This window comes from Siniperca chuatsi, linkage group LG10, assembly GCF_020085105.1.
Source record: "Siniperca chuatsi isolate FFG_IHB_CAS linkage group LG10, ASM2008510v1, whole genome shotgun sequence".
NCBI lineage: Eukaryota > Metazoa > Chordata > Actinopteri > Centrarchiformes > Sinipercidae > Siniperca > Siniperca chuatsi.
Genome location: NC_058051.1, coordinates 27,892,392 through 27,903,330, shown reverse-complemented (window position 1 = coordinate 27,903,330; position 10,939 = coordinate 27,892,392). Strand labels below are relative to the sequence as shown.

Sequence of the window (10,939 nt, the reverse complement as noted above, 5' to 3'; positions counted from 1 at the left end):
TCGTCAGGATTGCTTTTTCAAACTTTGACTCCCTTCAGAAGACATTACACAGCTGTTTCCACTGGCTGAATCGTTCTCCTCGTGACGACATTGGTGTAGAGCTCCATTAAAAGTTCAAAGTGATTGTTCATGAACTTTTATTCTCTGCTCGTGTCTCCCGGGCTCATGAAAGGATGGTATACTTTTGTATACTTCTGAAAATGTTCCTGCATGGGCTCATATCTGTGTGACCAAACAGACTAAATATAGTAGTGAAGAGTGGAGCTGCAGGACACATACTTATCTTAAGTATGTAGGTGGGTTGCCAGGTATGTGGAATGACATTGAGTACAGGTCGTTCATTGTCTGAACTGAAAATATCCTGAGCAATAAGTGTAAGATAGATAGATAGATAGATAGATAGATAGATAGATAGATAGATAGATAGATAGATAGATAGATAGATAGACTCATACATATAACACATACATGCATGAGAAAAGTCAGTCTCATAGTTGTTGTTGTCTGACATCTAGTGGCACAATAGGCACATTGCATAATTTGCTCCCTATAAACTTATATTTTATTGCCACAACGCCACCTGCTGGACTATATATATATATATATATATATATATATATATATATATATATATATATATATATATACTTTTGTAGAAGCCATGCTGGTCCAAAGAATTATTGTGAACTGGTAACTGAATATACAAATATAGTAGTGGGATGTTGTACTAAATTATGACATTATGAACATTATATATTTCTGTAAAATCCCAAGTTGGTAAAATGGAGACTTTTATTTTGAAAGGTACTACACAGACTCCACTACAGGAAGTGGTGGAAAGCATTTACTCAAGTACTTTACTTAAGTACAATTTTGAGGTACTTGTGCTTTACTTTATATTTCTATTTTATGCTACTTTATACTTCTACTTCACTTCATTTCAGAGGGAAGTATTGTACTTCACTAATATATTTATCTGACAGCTATAGTTACTTTTCATATTAAGATTTTACAATAAATAAATATGATGAACTTATAAAATACAATGCATTGTTAAAGATTAAACCAGTGGTTCCCAACTGAATTGGCTTGTGACCACTTAAAAAAAAAAGCAGATGTGAGGCCCTTTGTCATGTTTCAGATGTCTATGAGCTGTTTGGTTCATTTAAATAACTGTTTGAGGCCTAAAGACGTCAATTTTTTTTTTTTTAAACAGCAAAGAAAATATGAATATGAATTTGTGTAGCAGAAATATTAGTTTTAACTTTTTTATATAATATAATTCTTTCTGTATATAAAGTAGTTAAAACTAGCTTCACCTCGAGCTTAACATTAAATAATAATATAATATATAATAATATAACACTCACAGGGGGCTAGTTTTCTGCACTTTAAATACACTTTGCTTGATAATACTTCTGTACTTCTACTTAAGTAGGATTTTCATATTGTTGTACTGGTACTCATACTTAAAGTAAAATATCTGAGCAGCCTACTTTGATGTTTACACTACTACTACTATATACTACTATTTGTGTCCGTGTATACATATATATATATATTTCAGTAGTTTTGTTTTTATCCTGCTTCACTTGTATATAGTAGATGTTCATTATGTATGTAGTTTTTAAAAAATCTAGTTTTATTTTATTTTAAGTAACTTATCTCTGCATCTGTGCTTGTGCTTCTGCTGCTGCGACATTTTAAACTCCCCTGCGTTGGATCAATAAAGTTAATTTTATCTTATTTCTGCATTTGCAACAGCTGTAAAATCCCACCAATCACCGCCCACCTCTGACCGCTGAACCGCTCAGTTCAGGTATTAATGCGCCAACGGACAACCACCTGGCGGAAGGATACCGTTCAACTTCGCGGCAGCGTTAATTGATTAAAGTTGGCGTTAATTGCTGTGACGCGCCGCCTCCTGTTAGCTGAACCGTGAGTCTGAAGTGAGCGAGTCTCTGACAAACTACCTGTCGCAGCTCAGGTGAGTGTGATGCATTGTGAAATACAGATTAGTAAACGTGTGAAGCGGAAACATGCGTTAACAAGACCTGTCGTAGTTCAGCGCTCTCGTGTCGAGACAAGCCCCGTGAGTCAGTGTTCACCTGAGCTGTACCTGTTTCACAGTCTGGTGGGACGACCTGTCCTTTAAAATGAACCACTAAAATCTGTCATGGTGACATTTCATCATCTCTGCAGTCAGAGTCAACGTGTTGTTTGGCTGTAGTGGATGAGGAGGTTGGTTTATCTGGTGCTGGTTATCTGTTTAATCTTGGGAAGCAGGCCAATTATGTACAGCAGGTGTATTGTACGGCAACACACCTGTAAAATAACCAAATACAGAAGCTCTAAAATGAACACTATTTGTGAAACAAAGAGCCTCCTTATCTGGGAAGTGTTTAACTAGGCTATAGTGTGTTAGCTAGCAGCTAGCTCAATGGCACTGTTGGTCCACCACTTTGGTCCAGACTAAAATATCTCAACAGGTGTTGGTTGGATTGGCATTAACTTTGGTACAGATGTCTGTGGTGCCCAGAGGATTAATCATACTGACTTTGGTGACTTTTTTTTTTTTTTGTTTTGAAAAACTGTTGGCTGTAGTGGATGAGGAGGTTGGTTTGTCCTGGTTATCTGTTTAATCTTGGGAAGCAGGCCAATTATGTACAGCAGGTGTATTGTACAGCAACACACCTGTAAAATAACCAAATACAGAATCAACACTATTTGTGAAACAAAGAGCCTCCTTATCAGCTCCTGAGGCTATAGTGTGTTAGCTAGCAGCTAGCTCAATGCCACTGTTGGTGCACCACTTTGGTCCAGACTAAAATATCTCAACAGGTGTTGGTTGGATTGCCAGTGGTACAGATGTCTGTGGTGCCCAGGTGACTTATTTCCCTCAAGCGCCACCATGAGGTGGACATTTGTGGTTCAGAGTGAAATGTCTCCACAACTGATGGATGATTTGCAGTGAAATTTAACAAACACCGTCATTCTTACACCACTCTCTGGCCAAATAAAGATCAAAACACATTTTGGACCTCAACTTTTATCAATCTAACTTTTTTTTTTTTTTCATCTTTACAATGAGCATTACAGTCTCACAGAGCCGCTAGCAATGCTATAAACACTGTTTTTTAAAGGGGCACTCCGGTGGTTTAGTTTTATAAAGTTGGGGAACTTGCAAGAGACAGATTTAAACAAAAAGACCGGTCAAACGCAAAGCTGCAGAGGCTGAGAAATATTGACTTTTAGTCTCTAATATCGGTCAAACCCCCCCCAAAAAAACTCCCAACTCTTCCCAAAATGCAACCAATAACATTTTTGTTTTAGACTGTCCCTAACTGTTTATTAGTACTTCCTGTGACCAGCAAACTGATCTTGACGTGTAAAACATCCCTCTGAGTCCTAACCAGGCTGTCACAGGCTATTACAACACGGACTGGGTATTGCAACAGTCTCCTCCACGAAACACGGGAGGAATCTGCTTCTGAGCATGTTCACTTTCTCTCTCTGTCTAAACTTGTGATTCTCTCTCTCTGTTGCATTTTAACCCACAATGCACTGAGTGAAACAGTTGGCTTTATTGATGCAACAGGGGGCCAGTAGTAATCATCAGAACGAACAAACAACAAGGAGGAGCGGGACAAATTAAAAGACTGGTTGTGTATCTGCGTGGGAAGATGTCGGTATCCTCTGGTTTGTCTTGCATCTGGCAGCCGATTATCTGAACGCTGAAACAGGTTTCTGTGCTTGAGAATATAAGAGGGGACTCATCCTAATGACACTGTGAGTCACGACTCAGACGCTGATCTATGCCGATGATTTCATTACTTGAGATGGAGCCTGATGTGTGTCCCTGCTTGAACTCTGGCATTTGTGTATTTATCTGTTTAGCTCATTGTCTAGCCTTTACTGTCTGAATGTGTGTGTGTGTGTGTATACATGTAGCTGGGTCGTATGGGATAATGGAGGTAACAGGCTTGATTTATTGTGTTCAGACATACACCCCCATGTGCTCTTTAATCAGTGGTGGGATGTACAAGTACTGTACTTGAGTACAATTTTTGAGGTACTTTATACTTTTACTCCACTACATTTCAGAGGCAAATATTGTACTTTTCACTCCAGTGCTTTTATTTTGACAGCTTTAGTTACTCTGCAGAGTCAGATTATTAATAGTTATATGTTGTATTAATACAAAAAAGAACTAATAATAAATTATGATGTATTTTCTTTTTATGGATTAAGCCTCCCGGCAGTACATAAAGTAGTTAAAATTAGCTCTACCTTTACCAGCTGCAACATGAAAGGGAGTCATTCTGCATAATGAGTACTTTTACTTTGGTACTTTAAGTATATTTTGACGCAAATACTTTTACTTAGTTTTGAATGCATGACTTTTATTTTTAAGTATTTCTACACTGTGATACTGCTACTTTTACTTAAGTAAAAGATCTGAGTAGTACTTCTTCCACCGCTGTCTGTAATAAAGACAGTAGGGATTATTATCCCAGGGATCCATTATCAATTTCTGGAGATTATTTTATGTAAGAAAAAAGTGAAAAATGTCCGACAGTTTCCCGAGGTCCAACGTGACACCTTCAGATGTCTTGTTTTGTCCGACAAACTGTCCAAAATTCAAATATTTTCAGTTTGCTAACATATACGACAGAGAAAAGCATCAAATCCTCAAATTAAAGAAGCTGGAACTAGAAACTGAACAGGTTTTTTTTTTTTTTTTTTTTTTTTTTTTTGCTTAAAAATAATTGCATTTCATGAAAGTGAATATGAAAGTGAAAGTGCTCATGTTTGAGAAAGAGAACTTCCTCACTGTTAAACCCATTTACTCCTCTGAGCCCAGCCACAAAACTGTAGGTGAAAATGAAACTAACTTTGACCTTTTAGCTTGAAATTCTCAGGAATCCCGAGTGCGGCTGTTGGGAATTTCTAAGGTGAGATAAGGCGGGCGAACCCCTCTCCACAGCCAAAGCATCACAGCCATCATGTGTTTGGGATTAGACTGACTCCCTGTTAATGTGACACTACTGGAGCTGAAAGTCTTTAGGGCCACCACAGAGCCGAAGTCTAATTATCCCACAGGGCCTCAATGTACCACCTCAAACATGGAGGTAAAATGGGAGAATAGAAAGAATTAGCTTAAAGATTAATACTGATAACTGTAATAGCATGAACAAACGGACTCTCTGATCTAATAACATACAAACGATATACATAATTGTTTGGCGTCAATTCTTGATCGGTGTATGATTGTTTGGACTGCGTGATGAGAACAGTACACTGATAATGACACAGAACTACAAAACATCCTAGTGACTGTTGTGTCCAGACTTCAGGGACACTCTTCTCCCCGGGTTGAGGAGCCCGACCCTGAAGACTGGAAAAATAACTGATGCTCTTTTCCCTCTGTACTCAGAGCAGATTATACTGATGTATGTTTTATTGCTGTGAGTCCGTCTGCAGACGCTTGAAGTAAACCTACAGAAAGACAAGTGGTTGCCTTGAGTCTTTCTTTATTCCGAACGATTATCCTTAACACAAAATTCAACTGTTGGATAATCAATTTTAAGTCATTTTTTAAGCAAAAAATACCAAATATTTGATGGTTTTGGCTTCTCGCATGTCAGAGTTCACTGTTTCCCTTCTCAAATTATAGTAAATTGAATATCTTTGGGCTTTGGACTGTTAAATAAGACGTATGAAGACGTCACTTTGGAAATTGTGATGAGCATTTTTGACAATTTTTGGATGTTCTTATAGACCAAAATCAGTTAATTAAATAAATTAATTGAGAAAATAATCAACAGGTTAATCAGTAATGAAAACAATATTTAGTCGCAGCACTAACAGTGTACAAGCAAGCTTAATGCAGTTATTTAATGTAAAAAAACAAACTAAGATTACTGCCACTTTATTGGTTATAAAGTTTTCATGGGTTGTCATTTAAACAACTCCAGTGGCAGGGCATACTCCTTGTTAACACAAAGGAAACCATGTTTAACCAAAACTTTTAATGAACTTAAATTAATTAAAATGAATCGGGCAAATTGTAACGAAGAAGCACACTGGCTTAATGACTCGGACAAACAAGCTCGCCACAAGAACATTTTTCCTCATTTTTGAGAAATAAAGAAAAGTTTGAGTTCCTGAGTTTATTAAAGATACGTTTTGGTCACGTACTTCTGTTAGGTATCACATTCACAATCTGAAACATCTTTACACTAAAGCCACAGGCTGCAACAACCACTCAAACGGGACAATTAACACATCAGCAAGTGATTTAAAAAAAATAAATAAATAAATAAAAAAATAAAAAAAAATCCTTAAAATTAATGAAACAAACAAACATATGTCCAAATCTGTAGAATACAAATGAGTAATAAGTAATTTCGATCAACAAGAGAAGTTTAAATAAAGAAAATGCGAGGCAGACTGGGCAATAACCAGTTCAAGTCTTCATAACCTTGAAGAAAATCAAATCCTCAAAATAAATGACTGTTTCAGAAGTCTACTAATGAAGACGAGGACAATAGAATCAACTCCTATTAACCAAATATCAAGTAAATAGTCTTACAGCACACAAAATATTAAGTCAATATTTCAAGTGAAAACTTTTCAAGTAAATAGTCAATGTTACACAACATCTGGCCAATACTTTAATGCACTAATAAAGACAAATGAAAAAATAGTGGTTGTTTGTTTTTAAGGAAATATCAAGTAAATTACTTACAGATATACAGTATGAGGGGAAAATCATTTACACGTTTTTATTTTTTCTATGCACCTGTTTACCCGGTGAGCACAAGACAACACTTAAAGGATGGGACATGCCCATAATGTACACTGAAACAGGTTTTGCTTGCTGTAATTATTCTTCCTGTTGATAGTGACCATTAAAAACATCCCTTCCTAACATGCTTCCACTGGAAGTGATGTTGGACAAAATCCACAGTCACAGCTTAAATGAGGCTTCAGCAGTCGAAGTTAGTCAAATCAAGTTGGTTTCTTCCAAAGTAACAGTCATTTTTAGCACAAACGTCTGTCTTTTGTGTCCCCACAGTGTTTCAGTGCTGAGCTGCAGGGGAGGGACAGTAACAAAAAGAGGACATTTGGTACTAAAAAGACTAACATTGGTTGATACTCACTTGAAGTCAGACTGCTGAAGTTTTGTAGTATATTTGTGCAATGAGGACTGTGGATTTTCTCCCCAGTTACACTGCAAACGCATTAGGAAGGGATGTTTTTTAATGGCCAGTGTGAACATGAGGAATGACTACAGTAGGGCTGCACAGTTAATCGCAATATTATCGAAATCGCTTCTTCTTGATGAAGGTAACATGTGTGGCAAACATCATCATAATGAAGTACTGTAGCGCTGCAGAGACGCCCTGGTCTACAAATCTTGTTCTCCAAATGTGAGAAAACATGTTTGTTCGGCACAGACCCCAACAAATGTCACATCATCATGATTTTAATCATTTTTTCAATGAAAAATGATCATTCCCACTAATCATGAATCATATTGCAATCGTAGTATCTGTCTAAATAATCGCAATATGATTATATTTTTTACCATATCGTGCAGCCCTAGACTACAGCAAGCAAAACCTGTTTCAATGAACATATGGGCACCTGGAAAAAATGTGAACCTATCCTTTTTTTTTTTTAATCAAATTTTTACTCAGGTTAGATGGTTTCTTTGTGTTTTTTATAAACAAAACCTTTTTGTAGCTTTTTAAGCAGCATCTAGTTTTCTCTCTCCACCCCCACCCCTTCTTTTAAGTAGAGTCAGACAGCATTGTGAATGAGTCACATCCTCTAAAGTCTTGACCTTGTGAGAAAGTAGTCTGCAGTTCACTCAGCTTCCAGGAATCCAGTGTGGGATTCCCCCCTCCCCCTTCCAGTCCTTCCTCCCCTCTTCTCCCCCCTCTCCCTGCTGCTTGTCTGCCATGTTGTTCAACACGGGGCGAGCCCACAGCCTACTCGTCTCCCATACCTTCAGCTTTGCTCTGCACTCGCGCTGAACCCTGCTGATTGGACGGGGAGGGAGACGTCCAGGTGCAGGTGAATGCTGCTTCATTATTGGCGAGGTGTTAAATGGGAGTGTTGGGACCCCTCCTACTTCCCCGTCTACTCAAAAGCACTGGTGGCAGCAGCTGAGGAGGAAATGCACAAGTAGTGGACGTCTGAAACACACAAGCGTCAAGAGTAAAACAGCTGTGACAGTCACAGGTAGGCGGTGGTGTTTTTAAAATGTAATCTCCTTTTTGACTTGATGGCTGGTTAAGCTTCTTTGAAGTTTGAAATCAAACATCTGTGTATTCTTTTCATCTTTACAATTTGAAATCAGGCTTCCAAGGCACCTCTTTTAACCTGAAGGTGGGTTGGCGATACTTTGTTCCTGGACATTTTAGTTATTTGTTGCCTTTGGCACAGGACTTGTAAAACTCAGCTTTGCATGACCTGCATCAGTTTTACATGCTGCTTTGTTTGTAATCTAAACCTTGTGACAGCGAAGACCTGGACAGAGTCACTATCATCCTTCGTTTGTGTTTGACCTGGTAGGAGATAATTGTGAGCATGACTGTAGTGCACGGACATTTAGCTCGATTAGTAGATCGTCAAACTATTAATCAATTATCAAAATTGTTGCCGATTTATTTTCTAAGTTGTTTATCAACCAAACCTGCCAAACATTCGCTGTTACCAGCCTCTCAGATGTGAGGATTTGCTGCTTTTCTCAGTTTTTATATAATTGTAAACTGAATGTCTTTGGGTTTTGAACTTTTGGTCGGACAAAACAAGACATTTGAGGACCTCACATTGGACTCTGGGAAATTGTGAGGGGTATTTTCACTACTGACATTTTATACAATTAATCAATCATGAAAACAATGGTTAGTTTCAACCCGAATCATCAGATAAGAGACTTATCTCGATTGGAGAGCAACGCATCCCAAATTCTCGTGGTTAACGTCTCGTGGGCAACATCCCACAGTGTGATAATTAAGCGTTTAAGTCATTTTTCAAGAAAAAATGCCATACATTTGATCGTTTTGGCTTCTCACATGAGAGAATTTGCTGAGTTTTGAATGATAACAAGATGTATGAAGACATCATCTTGCACTCCAATAATTTGTGATGGATATCTTTCACTATTTTCTGGTGTGTGTGTTTTTTTTTTGTTTTTTTTAATAGACCAAAAGACGAATCAGTTAATCAAAAGTAATCAGCAGATTATACGTCACATTGGTTGTAAATGTTTCTTGTCATTTTAACCCAGTTGTGGGGAATATTTAACACAAAGGAAACAGTGTTGTAGAAACTAATGAGCCACTGTAGTCCACCTGCTGAGTGACGTCGGGCCCCTCTAGGCTCTGCCGTCACCGACCCTCATTGTTTCATTCAGCCGGAGCGTGTATAACTCACAGATGACAGTTATTTCTTGTAAGCTGACGGTGCTGCTGCGTGTGTCTGCATGCCTTCGGCCTAAAGGCTGTGAAGTTGCAGAGGAGGCAAGCAGGTAGAGACGTGTGTGTGTGTGTGTTGTGAAAGTGTGTTTACAACAGGGTTTTTGTGTGATGCCGGCATATCAGTTGTCCTGTCTGCTAGTAGGCTTAGTTAGAGCTGTGTCACACAGGGAACAGATGGTCATTGGCTGTGTGACGCCCTCTATTGACTTTCTGACTCAGACACCGGGGCCGGTCCATGCTGTGGTGGTCACACATAGTCAAATGTATCGTCTGGCAAAATGTATTGATTTCTGGGTGAGGTTTTGTACTGATATAAAAGCCTAGCTGGCACGTCTGATCTAAAAGCCTGTGTTTAACTCTGCACATGAGTGAAGAAAAGAGGAGTAGTATGGCGTTTATTTAGCAGTGTGAGAAGGGTGTTATAAAAATTTAAATGCACAGGAAGGGTGTTTCATCTGTTGTGCTTACACTCTCCAGTTATAGAGCTGCAAAACTGCAGAGAAGAAGTAGGTAAAATCAACAGTTTACCACCAGTACATGTGCTTATTTGCCTTGGTTTTGTTTATGGCTCAACATACTCCTTCTTTTTGGTTCCCCTCCTCTCTCAGAGTTACGACGTGTGTTCCTGGCAAGCTGACAAGACAGATTGATCTCTTGGACGTGCAACAAAGATGGCCTCCGTCGCTCCGTTCCGCCGCAGAGAGTGGGCGTCCCAGTCACTGAGGGTCACCGCCAAGGAGCTGTCCATCGTCTCTACCCGGGGTAAAAACAACGCCATCGCAGAGCGCTTCTCCAAGTAAGTCACTCCTCAGCTTAGCTCGCTCTGTCTCTGGCTTCCACCATGAGTTTAATAATTTACCAGCAGCCACTCAGCAGATACACACCCTACTCTCACCCTGCTGTCTCCTCCGCTTCTGATCAGAAATGAGGTCGTAGGTCTTCCTCACAACTCTTTCTCGCCACTCAGCTGTTTTTAAGTTTCCTCTTTTCTGTAAAACCATGATGATCGCACCATCAGCAACCAACCAGTTGTGCTCGTGTCATGTCTGGTTCACAGACTTTTCTGAGTAAAACTGAGGTGCAGTCATTATAGAGGGGAAACCACCATCCAAGGCTCCCCCACCCACCTTTTACCTGTTAAACACAATATCAAGTTACTCATTTATGAATTGAGAAGGTGGTTGCGTGGTAGGATGTTTCCTCTCTGCACTTACTCCATCTGACCACTAGGAGTTAGTACTGCTCTGTTTATGGGTAAGGAATATACCGTTTACTGTGTGTGTGTGTGTGTGTGTGTGTATCTATCTTATCTAATTACAGTTGCAGACTCCCCATAATCAGAAATAGTTTATTGATCCCCAAGGGGAAACTCTTTTAAAACTGAGAGTAATATAAAGTTAATTCCTATATTTTAGTGACGGAACAAGCCTGTCATATTACATTAA

General features: G+C 38.9%; 1 protein-coding gene across 1 annotated transcript in view; it reads left to right on the top strand.

Moving 5' to 3' along the window:
* Positions 1–1,830: 1,830 nt before the first annotated feature.
* lima1a (LIM domain and actin binding 1a) overlaps positions 1,831–10,939 on the top strand; it is a 29,518-nt gene continuing 20,409 nt past the window's right edge. Inside the window, 2 exon segments of the mRNA XM_044210072.1 lie at positions 1,831–1,987; positions 10,103–10,290. Coding sequence (XP_044066007.1) covers positions 10,166–10,290 — 125 coding nt within the window. The 5' untranslated portion in view covers positions 1,831–1,987; positions 10,103–10,165.